The following is a 23,610-nucleotide window of genomic DNA, read 5'->3' on the forward strand; positions in this document are numbered from 1 at the left end:
AATATTTTCAGGTTTTATTGGGTAAAACTTGAGATACTAAAGACGAAGGAAACCCACAGTGACACCAGTCTTATGGACAGATCATTCAATACTTTCTCATTAAGATGAAAGGTTCATTCTTCTGCTCACAAGGCCTGTTTCATGTTTCTGAAGCTTAATTGTATCGTACAATTTTCTCCTGTTTGACCAGTATTCATGGGATTGTATAAATTTCCATTATTTTAAGCATTTTAAGAACGTCTTGTCCATGTTAGTTTTAAAATGACCTTTTCAACCTTTAAAACATGTCAAAGTGTTTTCATCTAATCATTAAGAAGAATCGATGAAGATACTTTTATTTTTACAGGTGAAATATATTCAAGTGAAATGGATGAGGCTTTCATTTTTCAATTCTGTTGAGTAAGATTTACTTTGCTATTCCAGTCGAGTGACACTTCAAGCCATTCTGACTTTCCAAGAAAAGCACACATGACGTGCAAGTCATTAAGAACTCCTCCCATTACAGCAAGCATTTTATGAGATGTAAATGTGGTGCAACCGGTGATGGCACATAAAACAAAGTACAGGACGCAACAAAAGAAGCACAGGCACGGCATAGTTTTTAGGGGTTTAATGGGTGTACGGATTCAATTAAAGGAAGTGATAAACACATACAAAAATACCCTTTCAATACATTTTAGAAACAAACATCTAAATGACCTGTTTTGTTAAATGCTTTCAAACAGCAAAACATGAGTTGTCTGAAACAGAGTGGTGCAGATTTCATTCAAAAAAGACCTACCTGCTATGAATGCTATTAAAAAAAAAGATCACATGGTACAAATATGCAAATATAAATAAAGTGATAAGAAAACCCCCAATAATGAAGAATATGCATTTTGAAAAAACTGTTCTCTGTACATTTAGTTGGGGAAACTGGTGCTGGAAAAAAAGCCTGCGGCCCAACTCTCTACCTGCTCCGTGAAGAGGGCGCCTTGTTAGCATCGTTTAGCACGTCGCTGTATACATATATCCTCTGTTCTGAAATCAAACGCAGACACCCAGCTTCAAGATGGAGAGTTGGGGCCCAAGGCAAGTAAAAAGTTGTCTCCTGACCCCCCACCACCACCACTTGTGGCCCCAGGAGATGCCTTTTAAGAACCTCCACAGGAGGCGCAGAGGGTTAACACCCAAAACGAAGGGAATTCTGTCTCACTCCAACACATAAACACAACCACCTATGCATGCACGCTCACACACAGTCAACCATATATGCATGCACACACACACAAACCGGCACAACTCTTCAAAAAGCTTCGAACCATTTTTTTTTTCTTCTACAAAGCACCACAAACTTTCCAATGGACGAAAACGGCGCTCACAACTGAAACTTGGTTTTTTATCAGGAACAAGCTTCACAAGCAAACAGACCACGTTGAACTGGTGGGTGTGACTGTGGGGTGTTTGGGGGTTGGGGGGGGTCAAGCAGCATCCCGAACAAATTCCTTTTTTTGTTTTTGTTGTTTAGTCCTCCTGATGGAGTTGAGGTTAATGTTAGGTGTCAGACAATCTGTCACAGGTACATACACAAAACTGATATTTAAACACATCCTTAGAACTGTCTGAACTGTTCAGTGCTCACTATTTTATGGCAACCACACTTATCCGACGGCTTGAACGCACCATGAAAAGTGAGCGGAAAACTCGTCGACCAAGATGAACAGTAGGCGACTAAAGAGCCAATGACAGAAGGACTAAAATTCAGCATTCCGATATGGTTCTTCTGATGTTCTGTACTAATCCTTCCAAGAGCTGAACAATGAAACACTTCCGGAAAATGCACGATGGTTCCCGTTGTCATGTGGATGATTTTCTTGGACTTACCGGCACCTGAGAAGCTCTGATGTCACTGGGCGTCTACAATCACTTTCACATTGCAATCCCAACACTAACCATGAGTCCTCTTTGGCTAGTTGCGCTGGTCCAAAGAGCTGTGGTTGTGATTTCTGTCATTATCCAAGCAAACCCTCAATAAATCCTCCCTGCAACTGTATTCCAAACCTATACAGTGTCTACAAAAAATATCCAGGGCTGGAGACATTTTGTTTTGGACAAGCAGTAGAGAAAAACAAAAAACAAAAAAAAAATTACAATTTTTTAAACTTTTTTTTTCTTTTTAGATAAAACTACAATAGAATGGTCAAAAGACTTAACAGTGATCTTTTGCTTCTTTTTAAGACAAAAAGTTATGTACATTAACATTTACTGTACAGGTTTTTTGTTTGAGAGAAAAGAAAATGAAAAGGACAAATAAACCAAAACTAAACAAAAAATCAGCATACACCAGAAATGTGTGTAGCAAGCGTCGATAAATGTCCTGGGTTTTTTTTTTGTTTGTTTCTTTTTTTTTTTTTTTTTTTAAAACATGTTAAACTGGAAAAAAAGGAAAATGAAAAGAACAGATCATTTTCCATCTGTACTGTGTACGTTTTTAAACACTGAGGGAAGAAGAGGAGTAAAAAAACTGCTGCTTTGTTTCTCGTCATATCTCGGTGACTGCGGGGTTGAACACCCTCTGGCTGCGAGTGAGACAGCATTAACCGAATCCCCTATCCACTGGCAAATCTGTAATCTCTGAAAGATTGGAGGTGAGGCGTCGCACTCCGCCGCTTCACACTTCACACTCACCGACCTGAACACGCTCCCTGTCCCCGTGTGAAGTCATCGTCTCGGTGTTGACCGTAAAGCCCCACCTCTTGTCTGTGTGTGAACCCAGTCTGTCGGTTGTGTGTTCAGGCTATGTGGATTCTGGCCTTCTCTGTTTCTTTCAGCCTCTTGGCCTGTTCCTCCAGAGAGGGGGAGAGGGGTCTCTTGGAGGCTGCTCCGTTCAGCGGGTCGGCTCCTCGGCTCACTAGTGTGGGGATGGAGCTGCCGACGGGGGGTGCCACGTGTTTGGGTGCCACATTTTCTACACAGAGAAAGAAGAGGATAGAACTTTTCATTTTGCCACTTGACATTGACTTAGTGTTGTACCAAACACACATCTTGGGTTCACCATAGTCACATTTTAGTCATTTGAGTTTTTGATGATTTTATCATGCTTTTCTAATTCTGTCGCCATGTTTGTTGGGTACCGTTACCATCGTTACAAGTGTTGATCTTGTTGCATGGTTAGCGGAAAAGGCGTGTTTACTTATGTATAAGCCGACAGATTATTGGCTCATACAGCCAGTTCTGTTCTGCAGACGTGCAATAGACTGAGGCTGGAGGGCTGAGCCGAGATGCATGGGGTTTACATGGCTGCCTCTTCTATACTTTGATGCACAACTTGTAGTGTTTTTCCATTAGTCTAAGTTAGTCTGCTTTAGCGGCGGTGTTTTAAGCGGAGCCAAACCACGATGACATGCATTTCCAATACAGTCTAACAGCAGGAGACAGCTGCACTGCTGGGGTCCTGCTTAGTGGCAGCACCCACCACGCCCAACCCCTGCTCCCCTCAGCTATATCTGCACCAGCTAAACTCCTGCAGCTGTATCAGAGCTGTGCTAAGTTCCTTGCTCTTGCTGCTCTCCACTGACGAACGAAAAGAAATGCAACATGCAAAGTTAGTAGAACTTCATTAGTGGCGGACCGTTTTTTGTATTTTTTTTAATCAACCTCACACATTCTGTCCAATTTGCCCACCAATTTAGTTTTAAATACTGCAAGTAGGTATACTGATAGAAACACAAACAGCCACATCAAAAGGCAGCAGGCAGGCCTGTGGTGTCTGACTCCAACACATCCTCAAGGTCAACATTTTTATCTTGCTAAGCAGTGAGGTGGAAAAACCCTTTACAAGTATGTCAGTGTGCCTCGAATGCTTGTGGTAATCTTGCACTCATTTCTACCAACATCTTCTAAACACACACAAACACCAGAAAACAACAACTGGCTCAAAGTAATAGTAACTTGACATTTACATATTATGGATGTTGATTGTGTAGGGCGTGTTAACGTTGACAGGATATGGTTTGTAGCCGTTTCTTGTCTTATTTTTAGATGTCAGTTCACGAGTATTTAGTGCATCAATCTGTTGGCTAACGTTACTGTGCTTTAAAAAAACAGGTTGTCAAATAGTTTTGCTGCAGCTGTTTAGTTTTTGGTAAAACAGTTGTCAAGATGCAGCTTTTTTTGTTAAATTGCAAGTATATCGAAAAGTATTGTGTTGAAGTTTAGTCTCCTTTCTGTCTTGTTTAAAAGATTGTTAGCATGCATTTTTTTTATCACGTGAAAAGTTCGTTCAAATACTGTTATTAGACTAGTATTTGTCTTGTTACAAGGTCACCAAATATGTAGTTTAGTCTAATGTTTGTCTTATTAAAAAGGGTATGCAACATTTTTGTTATGGTTGTTGTGTCTCCTTTGGTAAAAAATCTGCAATAATTACAGTTTTTTTTATGTTTGTCTTGACAAAATCAACACTAAACACCAAAATGTGAGCGATGAACACTGACGACAGTTAGCGGAGCTGATGGTAAAGAAACAGAGACTCACTTGAGCCAATGACAGGAATGGACATGCCCTTTTCTTCGCTGGCAGGTGGAGCGTCGGTGGTGACGGCGCCCTCAGACACTGGAGGCTTGGGAGGTGTGATGCTACGTACAGTGAAACAAAAGGCAAATGGATACAGCGTTAGTACATCACAAAAAACAGCAACAGGTTGAACTGCTCTAACGGGAGCTGGAAAAAAAAAAAAAACGGACGATACTCACTTGTGGCGGTTGAGTGCCAGTTTAATGGAATTTTTCACGACGCGACAGCTGTTACTGGCTGGCAGAGGTGAGGAGGCGTCTGGCAGCTCCATGCTGGGAAGTCTCTGAGGTAGGAAACAGCAACATTATACATCAGCAGACTTTGTATTTCTAACTGTTTGAACAAAAAAAATGAAAAACAAAAACAGGCCCACCACACAGAGAAAACCAATCGGGTACATACACCGGTTACCTGTGTTCTTGAGGTATCGATGGTTGGAATGGGCTTTGCCTTTGATCCAGACAGAGGAGTCTAATAGTGAACAGAGACAAAATGTGATTTTTCTGGGGGCTGGGTTCATACTTAGAGCTAACAAAAGCAGACAGAGTAACACCTACAGCATTAGGTCCGTCTCCAGATGTGTAGCAGTCAGAGGACACTGGATATGGCTCTTTGAATGTAGAGTCATCGTTGGACACCTCCTGCACCAAAAAAGCAGAATGTCACAGTTTATATTTGACATAATAGTCAAATTTCATCAATATCTATAACTGAGTCCAAAATCCTGTGTCTGAACTGACAGCTCCGTCCTCACCTCCGTGTCTTTGTGCCTCTTGGTCACGTCCTCTTGTGTAGGTGAGTGTGGTCTCTTGGTAGGAGCTCCATTGATGGAGTCGTCCAGGCCGTTGGGCTCCTCTTTGGGGCTGCTGGTGGCGTTGGGCTTCACGTTCCCGCTCAGCGCTGTGCTGACGGAGCTGCTGGCTGGTGGGGAAGGAGGCCTTGTTTTCACTGGAGGCTCTTCAGAGTGAGATGGAGATAGGAAAAAAAATGCAGTTAATTAGATAAGGAAGCTTTATCCACAGCTTTGACATCTACTAAAGAAGGGCCTTGTTTGGGTTTTCTACATTCCCAATATGTACACGAGTTTTGTTCATCAAATTAATCTAGTTCTCTAGATTGGAAGCTTTTAGCTGGTATTTGTTATTAGATCTGCAACTGACGAGTGTACAACGGGACTGACTGCAAGTTAGATAGATAATGAAAAATGACATTTTGTGTTATGAAAGGAAGGAAGATTGATTCACTGTTTACCCTTTATCTCTGATAACTCACTTGAGCCAATGACAGGGATGGACATGCCCTGGTCTTGAGCAGCAGGTGCCACAGCAGGTGCTGCACTGGGTGCCGCAGCAGGTGCCGCACTAGGTGCCGCACTGGGTGCTGCACTGGGTGCTGGGGAGCTCTCCACAAAAAGCTGCTTGGGAGGGCTGACGCTGCAAAACACAGAGCAGAAAGAAAACATTCACTGAGCATCACATGGTGGATTGTCAAGCTGGTTGTCAAGAGCTACCACCAAGAAGAAAATCCACAAAGAGGAACTGAACATGAGAGGTTAGAAAAAATGCATTTAGCACAGCTGTAAAAATAAACACACTGCACTGGAAGAAGCTCTTCACACCTGTCATCTGTGTCAGATGCAGGTTTAGGGGGCTTGCTGGTTGGGGAGCTGAAGGGGGTCCCTGAGTCTGTGTCTCTGGAGGTGTCCAGGTGACTGCTGTCCAGAGAGATCCGCTTAGAGCTGCCGCCATTAGAGCTGCGGTTCAACTCTGCTATGCTCTGTAGAAAATGGGAGAGATTTGGAAAAGGAGATGAATAAACACAGAACAAAATACACAGCGAGAGTGAAAGGACACGCTGAGGAAGATATCTCACCCTCTTCTTCTTCTGCACCAGTTCTGGAGGAAGGTACTGATGGAGCTGCTTCTTCTTCACATGTGTTGCTTCAATCTTCATCCCATCCTTCAGCATGTTGATGTTGTTGGCTTGTCTGTACACTGTAGAGAACAATGCCATGTTGAGGCTGACTGATGCATGTTTGTCAGACTAATGTCATGTCAGAAATCAGAATCAGAAACAGGTTTATTGCCAGGTATAGTTCACACAATACGAGGAATTTGTTCTGGTGGGTTGGTGCAAAACAACAACAACAGAGTACATAATAAATATATGATACAATAAAGTAGCTACAAATAAACACAACTGTAATAGTGCAAGAATCAAACTAACATTTAAATAAGAACCATAGAACAGTATTGTTATTTACAAAATACTGACGGTGCTGATATGTTATTGACATTTATACAGATATAGAGGAGGCCAGGCGGGCAGTGGGGGACGTGGGCATTGTTCATGAGGCTGGTGGCAGACGGAAAGAAATTGTGTTTGTGGCGTGAGGTCCTGATGGACCGAAGCTTCCTGCCAGAGTGATTGTAAATGAGTTCTTGTAGTTTGACTCACTGAAACTTAAATCCTCAACATTTGACTGATTACTGCCATGTATGTTTGTCAGACTAATGTCATGTAAATGACTTCTTGTAGTTTGACTCACTGAAACCTAAATTCTCAACCTCAGTACATTCATATTTTTCAAATTCTCCTTGCAGTCACGCACCAACAGATGAACTGCCAAAAATTGTCACCCTATCTGAAACCAGTAGTTCCAGTTAACCTGTAACCCCACTAACTTTATTAATCATTGTATACACTGCGCAGCACAGTGTACAGTAATGCTGCCGCCCATTTCGATTATAAGAAATATCTGACTAGACTTAAAAGTGTATTGACTTTTCTACTGTTCCACAGCCAGAGAAAGTCCGGTGATCGGAGAGGACCTACCAGTGTCTGTGAAGGACTGGATGTCATACGTCAGGTCAATGTTCACACTTTCTGCATTTTCCACCTTCTTGAAGATGATCCCAATGAACCACATGGACACAAAGTCGTTCCTGTTGCAGAAACACACAAAGCGTGCAATAGTATGTTGTTAGCGCGACAAAGCTTTACTGTGTCACTGAGCTGTCTGTGTGCGTGGATAAAATCAGACTCACTCATTGCGGTTCTCTTTGGACCCAGGGAAGGACTGGGGGTTGACATGAGCCAGGGTGATGTACTCGTTCCTTTCCAGGTTTCCCACCAGAACGCGGATCTTTGACTCCACCAGACCGATCCTGATGGAAAACATTGGGTTGTCGTCATGGAAGAGGCCGGTAGCAAAAGTGATCTTAGCAGAATAGCAGTACAGTTTGTCATACTGTGTTAATGGTCTGCTAAACACCTGAGCTGCCAGAATATCAGATTTTCATGATTATTATGTCCAGGAGAATTCACGATAACAATACTATCCTGAGATTTGCAGAAATGTTGCCATGCTTTCAGTAAATTGAATGTTTAATTAGTTTCTTGTGTGTTTTGCCTCTTTACAGTTAAAGCACAGGTGTAGGAGGTGGACGGAGAGTCATAACTGTACGCTGTTGTTTCTATGTAGGTGGTCAACCACAAAGTTACTGGCACAGGATTATTTAGGATTTATTTTCTGTATACGGCTGACATTTCAAGGTTTCATTTTTCAAATACACCGGTACACTGTAACAGCCCACTTACACACTAACCGAAGAAATTTCCACGAAAGAGTCAAGCATGGTGTGCCAGTTAGCTTCGTTGAAATGTACCTATGCCATTTGGAGACACTGAAAACTGAAAGTGGCTCAACCTCAGACATCGACTAGACATCCCGACCTTTGACACTCACCATTCTAAGTGGTTTTCTTCTGTGGATGCGCTGGCAGTCAAAACGATGTAATGTCTGCAAAAGAACCCAAAACGTGCCGTCAGCCGCAATGTCGTGTAACTAAAAACATGTGAGTCCTTTTGAAAGACAAAATGCTTGTACAGGGATTGGACACATTCTGGCAATGATGCATTTCTAATAAAAAAACAGACTCGAGACCAGCTCAAGTAGCGTGTGTTAAAAGACTACCGTGAAGGCATAACGAGAAAACAAAATGCAATCAGGGACAAAAATGCGTGGGATCAAATTTAACCCATGGTCTCATCACACGATTAACAAGAGCTTCTCTTCATCCTCCTGACAAATCTAAATCCCAAGTTTAACAATTACAATGAAAGTAACTAATAACAAGAGTTGTCGTAATAATAAAAGGCATTTCAATTCTTTTTGCATCTCTTTTTTTTTCTCCCTTCTTTTCCCCTCCTTCTTAAATACAGTGATGCCGACGGGCATTATTTACAGCTGGACCCCCTCAACCTTATTATTTTTACTAATATTGTGATACTAATCATGAAAAAGCCCGACCTCGCATTGATTTGATAAGTAAAACTTTAGTGCTGCACAGCGGAACATTAACCACCGACAGTCCCACCACTGCTCAGGTGGCTCATGCAGCTCCAGTGGTGGTGCAACAGCAGCAACAACAGAACCTGGAAGAGGACTTCACTGTGGTACTTCGACTGTGGGAGGAACTTTCATAAACAGCATGAGTCAACCAAAGTCGACTGACCACAGTTAGGATGACTCAAATCTGCCCAAACCAAAAAGTGCAAAAAAAAAAAAAAAGAAAAGAAAAAAAGAAGGCTGGTCGGGAAAAAGAGTTGCATCACTTCGTTTCTGCAGTTTGCAGCCTCCAAAAAAACCAGTTCATGTCTCACAAACTGCTAATTTCCAAACAATATTAAAAAGAAATAATTAAAATGTGCCAAGCCGGCATGTTAAAGAACTGTAATATTACAAATGTAAAAGAGGAAAGTATAAAACAATCCTTCATCTGACTAACTCAACACTTACTTGTACTTTTGGAAAAAGTTGGGTGGCTCAAAGAGTTTGGACCATTCTGCTTTGCCCTGAAGAATCTCATCTGTGACGCTGAGACCTGTTCACGGCAACACACACACAGAGGGATAAACACCTGTTAATTTTGATAATTCAGCACTCAAACTGAAACTTCAGCGTGCACGATTAGCATTGCCTTTCAAAGCAGTATGTACGACGCTATTGGAGATTCTAGGAAATTGAACTGCCTTAACACATTGTATGATCCTACAGCGCTGAGTCAGTCTTTACCGTATTTGAACTCTTCGCTCATGATGGTGCGTGTTGACGTGGACACGTTGTACGTGGAGTTCTGCTGGGGATAGGCAGGTGTGATGATGGGCATCAGGTGGTATCTGTCTGATGGATTCACCTGAAGATAAACAGCACAGGGGAGCAAGATTAAGCATTTGCTAACATGTCACTGACCACTGAGTTGAATGAGTCGAGCAAGTTAACCCCCGACACGCCGAAAGGCTCCAAATCTAAAAGTCACACATCCCAGTTCATTTTTGCGTTCTCTTCATGTGCTGTAAGGATGGAGGAATCAAGCAAACAATTTCTGAAATGAGACATGCATCCCTTTAACAAACATGATATGGAGTGATCGGTTACCAAGGCGACACAGCTGGATGTCATACCGGTGGGCTGTAGCGTATTTTTAGCATCTTCCCTTGAAATTTGTAAGAGTACTACGTATTCTATTTATGCATTCACATTCTCCAGCACGCCAAAACATCACCTGAAATAGTATCTATGCACATGGACTTTTAATATCCGCTGAATGACTTCTATCAACACGTGGATAACAAACCTGGTTTTAGACTGTGTGTAGATCAGTCAAACCAGGATATCTTTTCTAAGTACACTGCATATGCTCAGTTAAAAGTCTTTAACACGCTGTGGGCTGGCTTTTCTCTATTGAAAAAGGGGGACTATGCAAAAATGCCCACACATATCACCATTAAATCACTTGTTTTAGCACTCATTTTGTTCATAATTTGATTTAACAGGCTAGACTTTCATTAATGTCTCAGACCTGCCTACATTTTAAAAAATGATACAAAGGTGTCTAAAACAATACTGTCAGCCCAGAGCTCAGCTGTCGTCACTGTGACTGAATGGAAACAAGACCAATAGACAATTAAAATGTATTTATTGCTGAAGGGAAACAACAAACATGTGACAGCAGTTACAGCTGCAAGAATGTTTTTTTTCAATTAAGGCAAAAGAGCAATTAGTTTGGGATAAGTAGATTACTGAACAAAAGAAAAATGTAAAATATATCAAAGTCTTGGCAGAGGAAATAAAATCTTAAAGGATAGCTGCTCATACTCTGAATGTAAGACAAGATGCACAGTAACGCCACTCCGTAGCGCCCCCTGGTGTGTGGATGCTGGCATCTACAGTTTGTTTACATGTGAAACAAAACGCTAACCAACAAAAATCAGACATTTGTCTAAACATTATTAGCACCTTTTCAGCTCCAAGTGTGTGAACCTCAGAGCTTGTAAGTGCTGCTGTTGTTTTGTAGTGGACAAAGTATCTTCCAAACCCTGTTCTGCTTGTGTTACCATAGAATGCACTGTTCACACTAAATAAAGGGCATTTCAAAGAATTTAAAAACTCACTGAACACTTTCCTTTATCACCAACAAATCATTTACCATCAGAGCAACAAGATGAAGTTTTAAATAAAATCTTTTTATTTATTGTTTTTTCAAAAGTGAGTTCATATGCTACATTTTATGCTGATAAACTCAGTCATTTATGCAAATACACTGAATGATTCAAAAGCCTTGTTCAATGTACGCCCTTATCCATAGCTCTGTGATGTTTACATTAACAGTGGTTAAGCATTGAACAGAGGATGGTGAAATCAGATGGAAACAGCTGCCACAGAGAAGGGGTAAAGGGCAAATTACCTTTCAAGACATTTGAGGGCAAAGGAGTGTTTGTAAATATTTACTGCATACATTACTTCTATTAGTCTGATAACACTTCAACCAGATACCAGATCTGTTGCGTCATTCAAGTACTAATGCAGTTTTCTATTGAAGGGGTTTATCTATCTGATAAAAGTCGTCCATGTCAAAAAAAAAAGTCTTCCTTGCTCCAAGCTGCTCTGGGAAGCCTCTTCCGAGCAGAGTTAGGAAGATTGGAGCTCATGATGGAGGACCCGATCAATGTCGTGGTCACATGAGGACAGAAGGATGAAGAGACATGAAATAAGAGAAATGAAACGCTCTCACTGTAGAGCTAAACGTAAACAACTTTTTTACAACTATGTCCAGATAGCGTTTCCTGTGTCTACACAGCAATACACAAACAGAACAGAGGGCAAAACAGCACAGTAAACATGAAGGAATAAACTCTGGTGTCATACTCACTCTAGGATCCCACACGGGTAAATTCAGGTTACTGTCCTCAGGCTGTTTCAATAGCACAGGATTCGGCCACTCCCTACATGAAGGCAAAAACGGACGCAGCATGTAAACACTAAATTGTAAAGATTTTTGTCATGCAAGGCTGTGAAATTCTGCCATCAAGTAGAAGAGGACAATGACAAATGTTTAAATTCGACTGCCTCACCATTTGGAGAAAACCAAGAAGAACTTGTGGACGAGCGTGGCAGCGACAGCGTTGGGGTAGAGCTGGCAGGTCCTGGCCACCAACATGGCCCACGACACTCCACCCAGGAAGCCCAGCATGTTGGAATAGATCCCTCGACCTGAAGTCACAGGATATGTTACAGCAAGGCAGTGACTCTTTAGATGTTAGTGTTATCCAAAAGACAAGCACGGTGTCTGTCAACGATGCACCAAACTGGGTGGACACTGAGAGGGGCATTTTTGATGGTCAATGCTGAAAACAAAGCAGCACATGTGTATAGCCCATGGATGCAACAAAATGCAATCGAAGCAACAAAAAAAAGAAAAGGGGGGCATATAAAAGTGTATCAGGCATGTGAAGAACACTTACGCTTCGCCCACAGTTTGATGGCTCTTAATGTCAGCCTGAAGTTTTCTTTGTTTGGCACCAGATATAAAATTTCATCAGTTACTCGACAGCCTGTAATGAGAAAACATCAGAAATCTCAGACACTGTCAGACAAGTATTACACAATCACAGTTGTGGAAATTCCCACGAAAGAGGTTTATTTTTCAGATGAAAGCAAATCTCTGCCGTCTAGATTCATACACCTGCCACAACTAGCTGCTGCAAACGTGACGGACTATAAACTTGTTCTACTCTCGTGCTTATAGTCACTGTAAGAGCAGCACCAGCAACAACAGCAGTATCAATTACACTGCTGTATCTACATGATCAAATAAAAGCCACAGCGACGTACCGTTAAGGCTGCGAATACACCGAATGTCCAAGTTTCTCAGAATGGAGTCTCCCCTCAGGTCCAAGTTGTCTGGAATGGACTGTAAGGCCAGTCTGGCAAAAAGCAGGTCAATCTGCTCAGACGGAAACAGAAAAAAAAAAAAAAGGCAGCAGAGATGAAACATCTACATCAGCTCAGCTCATCCTAGCATCTTCATTTCGGTACTTAACACAGTCACATTCAGAAAGACTGAGATTAGAAGAGCAATAGATGAGGTAGAACTAAACTTTTTTTGTGTCACAAATAGCTTGATGAGGGTTATTTAATTCCCTTTCCTTGTTCCAATGAAAAGCAAGTTCAAAGCAACATGACACAAAGGGATGATGGGTGGTTGGACATTAAGAACAAAACATTTCATTTAGACTCTTTTTGTGAAATTTCATTAAAGCAAAATACAACATCTAGGCACAGAAGTTCCAAAGTTAAATAGACAATGGAACAGCGGTTTTGCTAACTGTCATCTCATGTCTGTATCTCCTTACCTGATAAGAACCTAAACTACAACGTGGACCACCAATCTGTGTCACTCACTCTCGACCTTGGCCTAAAAAAACAAAAACTGTTTCAACCTGAAACCGTTGCTCGAGTCTGATCCAAATTGAAAACCAAAACCCTTGTTTTCTGCAGAGACGCTGCAGCAAATAGTTCCAGTTAAAGGCAAGTCATGCTTCAAATGTATTCGCACTGATGTTAAGTTTCCCGATATACACCAAAACTATTAGCATACTGAACATGATGCAGACAAAGATGCTTGGGTAACTTAGAAATAGTGTCATGTAGTTCGTCCAGCACAGTGATATGGACTCCATTGGTAACAATACTCTTAGCGCTGCCCACAGCACATGTAGCAGGGTACATATCACAGCTAATCACATGGTGGTACAAAGTCAAGAAGGGTCTTCACAGTACTGCTGGAAAGCTTATCTACAATGACCCCATAATTCCCCCCTCTCCTAAAGAGTACCAGCCTACATATTGATAAAATTAGCATCAGCCCCAAATATCCAGCATCTGAGGAGCTCTAGGTAATAACAATATTTCAAGTTGTGTGCATGTTGTTTTCCAATACTCCTTTATGCATCACTTGGAACTTTTAACTCACCTCAATTCCATCAAATTTGAATTTTATCACTGGTACAAAAGCATCCTCGACAGCCTTGAGGGGAAAAAAAACAAACAAAAGACACAATCAAAAACAAACCTGGAACATGGTGACATGTGACTGTGTTGTTCTGTGTTTAGGGAACAAAACGTAAAGAAGACTTACCCTAAGATCTTTAATCTCTTCGTGCTGTTTCAATTTCTCAAAGAAAGACTGGAAAAAGTCACTTCTCTCTACATGGCGTGGAGCCACACATAAGGCATCGATATCAGCTCCTGTAATAAACAGTCACCGTGACCAGTCTCATCCATATCACTCAGTAGATTTAACGGTTGATTACGTCAATGAAATATTAACAGAGTTGCAGCATTCGAGATTAAAGGGTTCGTGTGATAAAACAGTGAGGATAAACACCTTGGAATGTGAGCTTCATAAACATGTAGAGCAGCTATAACAGGAAACTGGACTGGAGATATAATACATCTCTAAGATCATTCCGATGAAGTGCAAAGACTTCTCATTCTGGTTGTCTAGATACTGCCCCAGTACAAAAGGTCAAGAGTTTAGATGGCTTCACAAAATACAAACAGAAAACAACGCAATAGCTACTAGTGAACCCTGTGAAATAATTCTATTTTTTGGATTATACCTCCTCTCATTAAAACAGTACTTAAATCAGGTTCAGATAGAAGCTCCAAAGATACAACAGTGTCCTCCAAAAGTACCTCATCAACATAGCGACTGGTTGGGCAATATGTTGGTTTCCGACTTAATTTTCATTGGTTGGACAATTGCTTTTGTTACTTTCATAAAGACGATCCCTGGTAGGTCTAACGTATTTAACATTTACATATACTGAGTGTTTATTTAAACTTAACTTCAACACATTGCCAAAAAGTTGAGTCTACTCTTTGAAAACAGCCGAATCCATATTACAGTTTAACAACCAACATGGCCGCTCACCCAAAAACCGGAGACCAACTTGTCTGCATTACATCCCTAAACATGTTTTGTCCTGGAATCACCAGCTCATATAGTTCTATTTTCAGAAATCATGCGAATATGGGCAGGTGCATGCTGGTCTGTTGTTATCATTTTAGCATAAAACAACCAGACTTAAATTATTATATGTGTTACAAATACAAGCTTTTAATGTATATCTGGATTAGCTCATCAAGACATGTCCCTTTGACCAATCCATTTAAGGCAAATTGGAACCGTTAGGGTTGCCTACAGCCCTTATATTTATTTGTGAGTTGCATATAAATTGCATGCAATAAAAACTAAATCCAGATTCTACTTTTGTCCCATTGCCACGTAGCAAAAACATCAAGCATTGTTTGTATATTTTTGGAGGGTGGTTGGAGGGTATGTAGTAAAATAAACAAATGTCACTACACAGGCACGGATCATTACTTTTGCAGACCAACTTTTATTGTGTTGGAATATATACATAAATTATATAATACACACATGTTAATGCACCAGCTGAACAAACCAGATCAGATGTATGTCACAGATTCATGAAACTCTGATGCGAACTGTTCTCTAATTAAAAGGCAGCTTCTCATTTGTCTGTTGGCATTGGAACATTGCTGTGCAATCTGGAACACACAGAGTTTCTGTCGTCTATACCTACAGAGTTAAACGTCATATTTCTAGCTGATGGCACTGCATCAGTTTTAGGAGTTGCATTCCTTCAGTTAACTTTTGGTCATTTCAATAATATAAGCTTTTGAACCAGGAACCTCTGCATTTTAATCACAAAATTCAACAGTACATGCCTGGTATTTCAGTGTGCCAACAATCCACATCTTCTACTATGATAGGAGTCATTGTTCTAAATACGTTTAGTGAAAATCTTTGTACAAAAACTTCTTTCAGGATAAAGTTAGTTGTAAGTTATCTTATTATTAGGTTGTAGTGTGAGTGTGTATTTGTGGCTTCTGTGTCTTCTAAGTATGTACTTTGATTTAGTACTGGCAAATATTCAACTTTATAGGGACTCAAATTGAGATCTGGGACGAAAGAAACTGATAATCATCCCTTGCTGGAAAGAATAAAGTTCTGCAACAGGACTGTGAGATCCTCTCTATGTCCACCACGAGCAAACTGCACAGCTTCAAATGCAGCTTACCGTAAACAGTTTGTCAAACGTTCCCGAAATTAGAGTAAATAAGTCGCTGTGCTATACAAACTGTAATGGAACTGCTTGTTATAAACAAAGCATCCAAACTGATCAGACGATACAGCGTATAGCAACTAATAAATAAAATTACCATCAGAACCCTTAACAGATTTACAGATTAGTTTGGAACATTATAACCTATTTAAATAAACAGAAAACACTGTCCAGTTAAAAAAAAAAAAAGAAAAAGACTAAACTTAAGTTTTTTTTGGAAAACAAAAGCTAAAACACAGGACGTACATGCCTATTGTTAGTGTATAGTTTTACAAATGTTTTACCTTTTGTTCACATTTGTTGTGTTTTTTGTTTAAAACAATGGCAAACATTCCCACTGATGCCTTCAGTGCAGTCAGCCAGTGTTTACGCTGCTTTCTGACTCCAAAACTGGTCTTTTCAAAAACACTCAACAGCAGAGCAATACGACAATGCCAGCCTTGTGCTTTAGTGTAGTCAGGTCAAACTGAGCTTTTCAAAAACAATGATGCGCGCCTGCTTAGAAAGGACTGAGTGCTGTGTGGCGGTAACGTTCTGTTACCTCCATTTTTACAGTGCCAAAATTACTCATAAAGCAGTATGGCTGTTGTCATGGTAGTTTAATGGTACTGTACATTTTGCCAGCTAAAAAAAAAAAAAAAAGTTTTGCCTAATAATGTCAAATATAACAGTAAACACTAACGTACCTTTTGTGTGCACCCCGAGTCGGTATGAACCAAATGTGAATATCTTGCCCCCAACACAGCTAATAGCGGATGGTGGAAGGTTCTATAAAGGAGAGATGCACAGAGTATAAGGTCAGTATGACTTCTTCCATCTTATTGGCATAACAGAAGAAAGCATTCAATGTTTCTAATGTTTCTGATTGGACAGTCGCCTCAGAAGACAACATGTACGTCAAAGTACTACAGCAGAACCTACCTTTAATTCGCTGATCTCTGCGATCCATTCTTTAACAAAGTTATTCAACTTTCCAAGAACTGCAAGTCTGAAAGAAAATACAAGTTTAAGCAGGGGCTGTACTGAAAGTGTCCTTTAAGCATCAAGGTATATTTACCGAGTTACTGCAATGACATGAGAGTGTGTCAGATAAAGAGTCGTACAAGACCGCAGCTTTACAATCAAACGCCAGCTCGGAGAGGCTTGATTTAAATATTTTTCAAGACTAATAGTGAAGTGCTGCTGCATTAAATCACACCTGTTCATGTTTTTGTGTGCAGCCCTTGTAAGTGTTGCTGTGATTGCTGCCATGAAAGGTGCTTAATAGCTGTGTTTGCAAAAACAACATGTCTTCCTCACCTATGGTTCAATTCCTCTTCATCTTCAAACACCCCAAAAGGTTTCATAGCATCACAGAGCTTCTTGGTGTACTGGCGGTCTATTTCTCGTGGTGGTGCAAGGCTAATGGCAGAGGTGATGCCATAGTGTTTCTGAGGCTGCTGCCCACCAGGCATGGTGCTGTGAGGAACACAACATGGGACTGAGGTGCAATACATGAAATGACAGACAGTACACACACAACTAATAGTGATGTACATCTAAGCTCTGTTTTTTTTGGGAAAATGTGAATTTCATTGCAGACACAGGACACAATAGAAAGTAAATATGCCATCAAAGGGATCTAGTCTAAATAATACCCAGATAATAGGAATTACTTCTCTTTCCGCCAGTCATAGTCATACGTGAACTACGGCTCTAAAGACGCGTGAGCCACTGAAACTGATCTTAGAACGAGAAAGGTGCTGCCAGGGCAAAACAGACTTCCATCACAGAGTTCTTAGACTGTGGCAAGCAATATCCAAGTACAGAGAATTTGCAGCAATGGCAACATTTATCACTGATCGTGGGAAACTGACTCACATTCATCTGGGATTATGTTAGGAATTCCCCGCATCCTTGAAACTAAGAAATGCTGCCTCATTCAAAGTGATAGAAATAAATATGTCAGTGAAATAAATACAGATCATCATCAAGTAGTGAAAAAAATAAATCAAACGACAGCTTCATAAAGTTTGTCGTTTGTTTGCCCAGGTTCGCCTTACATCATATTATTACTTACTACTTATTATTTCCAGTGCCTGTGATACTCGTCTAATCACGTATAGTCTGCATATTTTCATGACACTTCAATTTAAAATGATTTACTCTATCAGCAACACACCTTCCCTTTACCACAATAGATGTAGGAGCAAATCATGTTCACTGATCCAGTCTGATTTGTTTTGTTTGACAACTGACTTTTTTTCTCCTGTATTTTAAGAGGCTGCATGCTTAGCTAAAGCCAGATAACATTTAGCATACAGGCAGTGGAGGTCGACCAATGTATTTGCCTTGTATTTTAGTGTCATCTGTTTCCACAAGCAGCAACGCTCACAGTATGTTCGAAATTTAGCTGATTATAGACTACTTTTTATTTCCTGTTAAGCTTTTATACACAATAAGTATCGGCATTAGTATCGAGAATCGCTGCTTCACTTGGTTTGCAAAGTAAATAAGTGGTGCAGTAAATCACTAGACGTTCCTTTTTTTTTTAAACGTTGGGAGCTTTCAACCATGCTTTAAATAACGGACAAGACGCGAATCGTTACCCATGTAGTCAACAGTTTGACATTCATCAACGCCGACCAGCATTTGTTTTGATGTAGTTAGCTGCTTCCTCTGTGCTGTTGCCGCGAATTTCATGTGTAAACAGTCCACTGACACCAACGTGCTTCATTTACATTACTAAAACATCACACATTGACCCCATAGTTGTGAGCAATTCCATCCTGAGAATTAAGTTTAGAAAAACTGCACAAGCGTGTTTAAAATGTGCCTCTGTTCAATCTCAGACGGCGAGCGAACGTTAGCAGACAGGCTACAAACAGGTTGGAGGCGCTAACGAATTAGCTAATTTAGCAAGTTAGCAAACGCTAGCTGCCTGGTACGGAAGACTTGGTTTCATAACGTGCGCTCCGGTTAGACCTCCTAAGAGTTGACATTTACCTAAACTAATCCAACAAGCGAAATGTGCTCACTCCTTTAGACACATTCACACCAGTCACCCATCAGCAGACAAGCGAGCTAGCCAACAAGCGGCTGCAGGCCTTGTTTGGTTGTTGTGACAGTTGGCTAACGTTAGCTTTTAGCCTATTCTTCAGGACTATCGTAAACGCGAAGGCAAATGCTCATAAGTGAAAAATGTGCCACATGCACGACTTACCTTGACATTTCTTTCATGACACTCTAAAAAGCTTGCACTGTTTTTCTGCTGTAAACCCGTAAAAAAAAAAAACTAAGAAAGTCAGCAAGTGGAAATGATAACAGCCTCGACCTGATTACAACAATGGTCACTTTCCAGAGAGCAGTTCAAACCTTCCCACTGACCCGGAATCACTTCTTAACCGATAACGCATCAGTTCGTAATCCCCAAAACAATTTTCATATCTATTTCATCCATTAAACGCACGGAATTTTTGGATGCAGGCGACTCATTACGAGTTTATTTGCTGTTAAGAGTTTTTCTTTAAATCCAAAACTACAAACGTGTTTGTTGGAACAGGGTTCGCGTGCGGCGCGTTGAGCGACCATCACCGGGAGGCACCGCCTCGCTGAGGCCACAAATCACGTGACCCGCGAGGCCTGAAGCTGATGAATCCAACAGCACCGCTAGCTGCTAGCTGCTAACACACCTGACAGACGAGGTGGGTCCGAGGGACTGAAATACGACCTGCAGCCGTGCTGTAGGGAACTATTCTGTTGGGAATGAGCTAACATAAAAGCGAAAATATAATACGTTGCTGAGAAGGTACGACAGTCAAATGTATACACAACTAATAATAGCTGTAAGATTGTTAGCCTGTGATAGCTCATGTGTTTACAGCATGTTTACAACTGTGCAGCTTTGTGCTAAAAGCTTCTTTATTGAGAACCAATTAAATCTTTATTTATTTTTTTGCACTATTACAGTTGACATGAATAAAACTGTACATTTATTATATTTGGTACAGTGTTCAACAAAGTAAATGACTTCAGTTGCAACAGAGAAACACTGTAGTAATGTGTAGACATCGAATTAATATAAAATAATACGTTTTATGAATGCTTTTCTGTATGTACAATGAGAACATTATTATCTTAAAAAGCAAACGTAAGACTTACTCATTTAACATGGCTTATTTATGTATTGGACGTTGTTTTTATATATAAATATTTTTTAAAAAATCTTTTATTACTTTACAATTGTTTTATTATCTTGTTTTTTAAATTATCTTGTTTTTTAATTATGAATTTTGGCTTTAGCCTGCCTCTAGTGTTTCCTAACTGCATTGATTTGTGACAGTATTTACTCAGGATGCTTCATTTCTAACATAATGGTTACAAGAGGAACTGAGAGGAAGGTCAGAGGTCCTGCTTTTATTCTTTCTTTTGTTCTGTTAAACAGTTTGTGTTACATGTCATTTGTATGAAAAGTGTTCTGCGAATAAAGTCTGATCGATAAAACCTGCCTCTTGTCTGCTGTGTTGTGCTTAATGATGCTGTGTGCTCCCGTGTCCACCAGAGAGCACACCATTACAGAGGAGTACGGTGGACTGAAGGCATAAAGCTAAAAAAGTAATTACATGGATGAATGGCGGACGCACCAAAGTACCATTTTAAAGCCAGTAATTTAAAGTAATGTCTGTTTGTTGGGGCTGATGCTGATGTAAACAATGGTTAAGCTTAACAAACATCATGCTACTTGGGTATGTGGGTGGAGGATGGGCTCAGTTTTAAAGTAAATATTAAGCATCTGATATAATACTGAAAGTTGGCTGGGTTTTAATTATTGAAATCAGCCTTGCCTTAATTTAGCTTTCAGGAAAATGCTTGTATGGCAACACTCTTGACTTTTTAGACTACGAGGAGATTATTTACGTGTGCTGCTGCCTCTACACCCTGTTTTCTAGATTCTTTGTATTTAACTCATTGTAAAGAATACATCAGTTTATCCCTTATGATCGTTTTTTTTTTTCCACCTGCCTTAGCCCTAAGGAGACAGTAGCATTGTCTTATCTTTAGATCTAAAGCAACACTAGATGAACTCATGTACTCCTGTGTACTTACCCGTAATCTTCCTTCACTTACCAACAACTGATTTCTGCTTGTCTAAATGACTGCTCTGCACCATGGCCAGGATTTGCTCTGCAGAGGGGCCTTCTCCTGTTTTATTTCCCTGAAATAACCCTCAGAACACTCTGTTAACATTTAAGTTTATTTGTCCCATTTAATTTTTGTAAATCAACTGTGCTTGATACAGATAGTGCTGTTTTTCTCTTATTATTCTTCATCATTTTCTCTATAATTAGACTCATGAAATGCATCTAATTTGCTCACATTTTCAAAGCGGACCAAAATATCGCCTGAAATTTCATTACTGAAACAATACCAATATGTTATTTTGTTACTGATCCTTGAAATAAATTCTGATTGGATGTTCTGGTGAAGCTTTCACTGTCAGTTTGGTGCATTTGGAGGTGCAGTTTTCTCTCAGGTCACAGCTATAGAGCTTTTATGTTGACTCACTGTGTTAAATAGCTCCATGTTGTGGACAGTTCAAATCATTACATCTGGTGTGAACTCTCAAACTCTTTCTATCACCAGCTTTAGGTGACCTCAGATGATCAGCAGCTGCTTACGTTCCTTGTCAAGAAAGTCACTACTTCTTTTTTTGTCCAGCAGATGTGATCCTGCAAAGTTTGCATAGTTTCCTGTTTTGCAATTTCACTTCACCTTTTTGTTGAGCACTGGCCTCTGTTTTCTGAATAATTGTGAACAGCAGTGCACAACTACCATATCATCATAACTGTAAAGTCTATTTTGTTTAAGGTGTGAATGTCAGGCAGTCTAAATCTGATATTTTGTTTTAACTGATCAGTGTATTCAGTGTAGTCTTTTCAAAACCACATGTCTCAACAAAACCTTGATATGTTTCATGAATTTACATTAAATTTTATTGTTATTGCACAGAGTACTAAGACAATGAAATGCAGTTTATCTAACCAGTAGTGCAATGGCCGTAAAGTACATTATATGTGCTATGACACAGTGTAATCAGAATAAACAGTATAGAGAGGGTGGTATAAAAACACTCATATATAAATGTATAGATGTGGACACAATATTGAATAAATAATGCAAATGTACAGGTGGGGCTCAATAGTGGTATAACCAGTATAAATAGTTTGGATCGTGTAAACCAGGGGTGTCGAACTCCGGTCCTCGAGGGCCACAGTCCTGCATGTTTCCCTCTTCCAACACACCTGATTCAAATGATCAGGATCGTTATCAGGCTTCTGCAGAGCTTGATGATGATCATTTGAATCAGGTGTGTTGGAAGAGAGAAACATCTAAAACATGCAGGATTATGGCCCTCGAGGACCGGAGTTCGACACCCCTGGTGTAAACTGTATGAGCAGTAGAAACCGTGTAAGCAGTAGTAATGCTGAGATATATGAAGTATATATTAATACAAAACAAGGCACATTGTAGGCTCAGGAAAAACTGATTTCATTTCAACTTCGTGTTACGCAGGACTTGAGGTGGTTATGTCAGCGAAAGCAACCTTTCACCTGTCGAGGAATCAGCTCCTCCCTCATTGGCTTCCGCCCACTTCTACATTTTGGACTTTAAGTGCCATGATGTTCAAAACAGTCACAACTACAGACGGAGAGGTCAGTCCCAGAGCTTTACCACTGCAACACAACGCCAACCAGCTTACAAAATGAGCAACCACTCTCTTCAAGTGCATGTGGAAAACTGGATTAAAGAAAACCAAGATGCTTTCCTGCCACCAGTGTGCAACAAGCTCATGTGAGTAACATGCTTTGCTTTCACATTTGTCACACTCTTACACATTGTGTTTAGCAATCTGTAATTTATTTAACAGTATTACAGTTACTCAGATTGACAATTCTGTTTTGGTGCACACGTAAATGAATAACTATAGTTACAGTTTGAGGACATGCAGTCACTACCCGATTGTCTGTAATTCCTCTTTCTCTCAGGCACTTTTCCCAGCTGCTTATCATGTTTGTTGGAGGTCCTAATACCAGGAAGGATTATCATATAGAGGAGGGAGAGGAGGTGAGAGAGAAGCACTGATTTACCCTGCCTTAATTCTGCCACACACATGCACCTAATGAAACCAGGATAAACTTTAATCTGATTATTTCTTGCAAACTTGAAGAATGAGAATAAAATGTCGCCTACAGTTCTTGCTTTTTCACACTCCCTACTCTCAGTTCCTCACATTGCTGTCTCACCACCATCAAGGACAAATTCTACCAGTGTTGCAATTCTTGGTCAAATGATTTTGGCCACCTGCCGCTATTAGTTTTTTTTAGGGGTACTTTGTGTGTTTGACTGTCAGGATCTTTGAAGTATCAAAGTTCAGAGTGTCAGCTGACAGCCACATGCAACAAGCGTTAGTCAGTAGTGGGCCTTAATATTTCTAAAAGTGTGCTCTATATTGTTTAAAAAAAAAAACAGTAAGTTGGACACTCCCACATTTTTTTGTTTTATAAGCGTTGTGCTTTG

At 40.3% G+C, this 23,610-nt stretch overlaps 2 protein-coding genes across 7 annotated transcripts in view; one reads left to right on the forward strand and one right to left on the reverse strand.

Annotated features, from left to right (window-relative positions):
• Window positions 1-595: 595 nt before the first annotated feature.
• On the reverse strand, window positions 596-19,500 carry papolg (poly(A) polymerase gamma). 6 transcript variants are annotated; one of them, XM_008276518.1, is made up of 24 exons: window positions 19,256-19,500; window positions 17,353-17,511; window positions 16,975-17,041; window positions 16,740-16,821; window positions 14,037-14,146; window positions 13,872-13,925; window positions 12,731-12,842; window positions 12,361-12,450; window positions 11,971-12,109; window positions 11,769-11,841; window positions 9,632-9,752; window positions 9,356-9,440; window positions 8,303-8,356; window positions 7,602-7,721; window positions 7,390-7,499; window positions 6,427-6,548; window positions 6,173-6,330; window positions 5,806-5,987; window positions 5,309-5,511; window positions 5,112-5,195; window positions 4,966-5,025; window positions 4,734-4,837; window positions 4,516-4,616; window positions 596-2,947 (listed from the first exon to the last, which is right to left on the reverse strand). In XM_008276518.1, exons 1-24 carry the CDS (start codon window positions 19,270-19,272, stop codon window positions 2,772-2,774), a joined length of 2,583 nt encoding a protein of 860 aa, XP_008274740.1. In that variant the 5' UTR covers window positions 19,273-19,500; the 3' UTR covers window positions 596-2,771. The 6 variants fall into 6 exon arrangements, with proteins under 6 accessions (XP_008274740.1, XP_008274738.1, XP_008274742.1 ...); XM_008276516.1 differs by having other exon boundaries at window positions 4,957-5,025; XM_008276520.1 differs by having other exon boundaries at window positions 5,827-5,987; window positions 19,256-19,497.
• Window positions 19,501-22,724: 3,224 nt separating this feature from the next.
• The window catches only part of haao (3-hydroxyanthranilate 3,4-dioxygenase), a 6,518-nt gene continuing 5,632 nt past the window's right edge, over window positions 22,725-23,610 (forward strand). Inside the window, exons 1-2 of the mRNA XM_008276523.1 lie at window positions 22,725-22,884; window positions 23,079-23,157. Coding sequence (XP_008274745.1) covers window positions 22,796-22,884; window positions 23,079-23,157 — 168 coding nt within the window. The 5' untranslated portion in view covers window positions 22,725-22,795. The remainder of the gene's footprint in view (window positions 22,885-23,078; window positions 23,158-23,610) is intronic.

The sequence above is a fragment of the Stegastes partitus genome, unplaced genomic scaffold (genome assembly GCF_000690725.1).
Source record: "Stegastes partitus isolate 25-593 unplaced genomic scaffold, Stegastes_partitus-1.0.2 Scaffold75, whole genome shotgun sequence".
NCBI classification, from domain to species: Eukaryota; Metazoa; Chordata; class Actinopteri; family Pomacentridae; genus Stegastes; species Stegastes partitus.

What these genes read in the sequence shown, in the direction of transcription:
- papolg (XM_008276516.1), bottom strand. An exon ending in CCAGTCCTTCACAGACACTG is followed by an intron (nt 6,549 to 7,389) that starts GTAGGTCCTCTC and finishes TGTTCTCTACAG; the next exon opens with TGTACAGACAAGCCAACAAC. An exon ending in TGGTGCAGAAGAAGAAGAGG is followed by an intron (nt 6,331 to 6,426) that starts GTGAGATATCTT and finishes CATTTTCTACAG; the next exon opens with AGCATAGCAGAGTTGAACCG.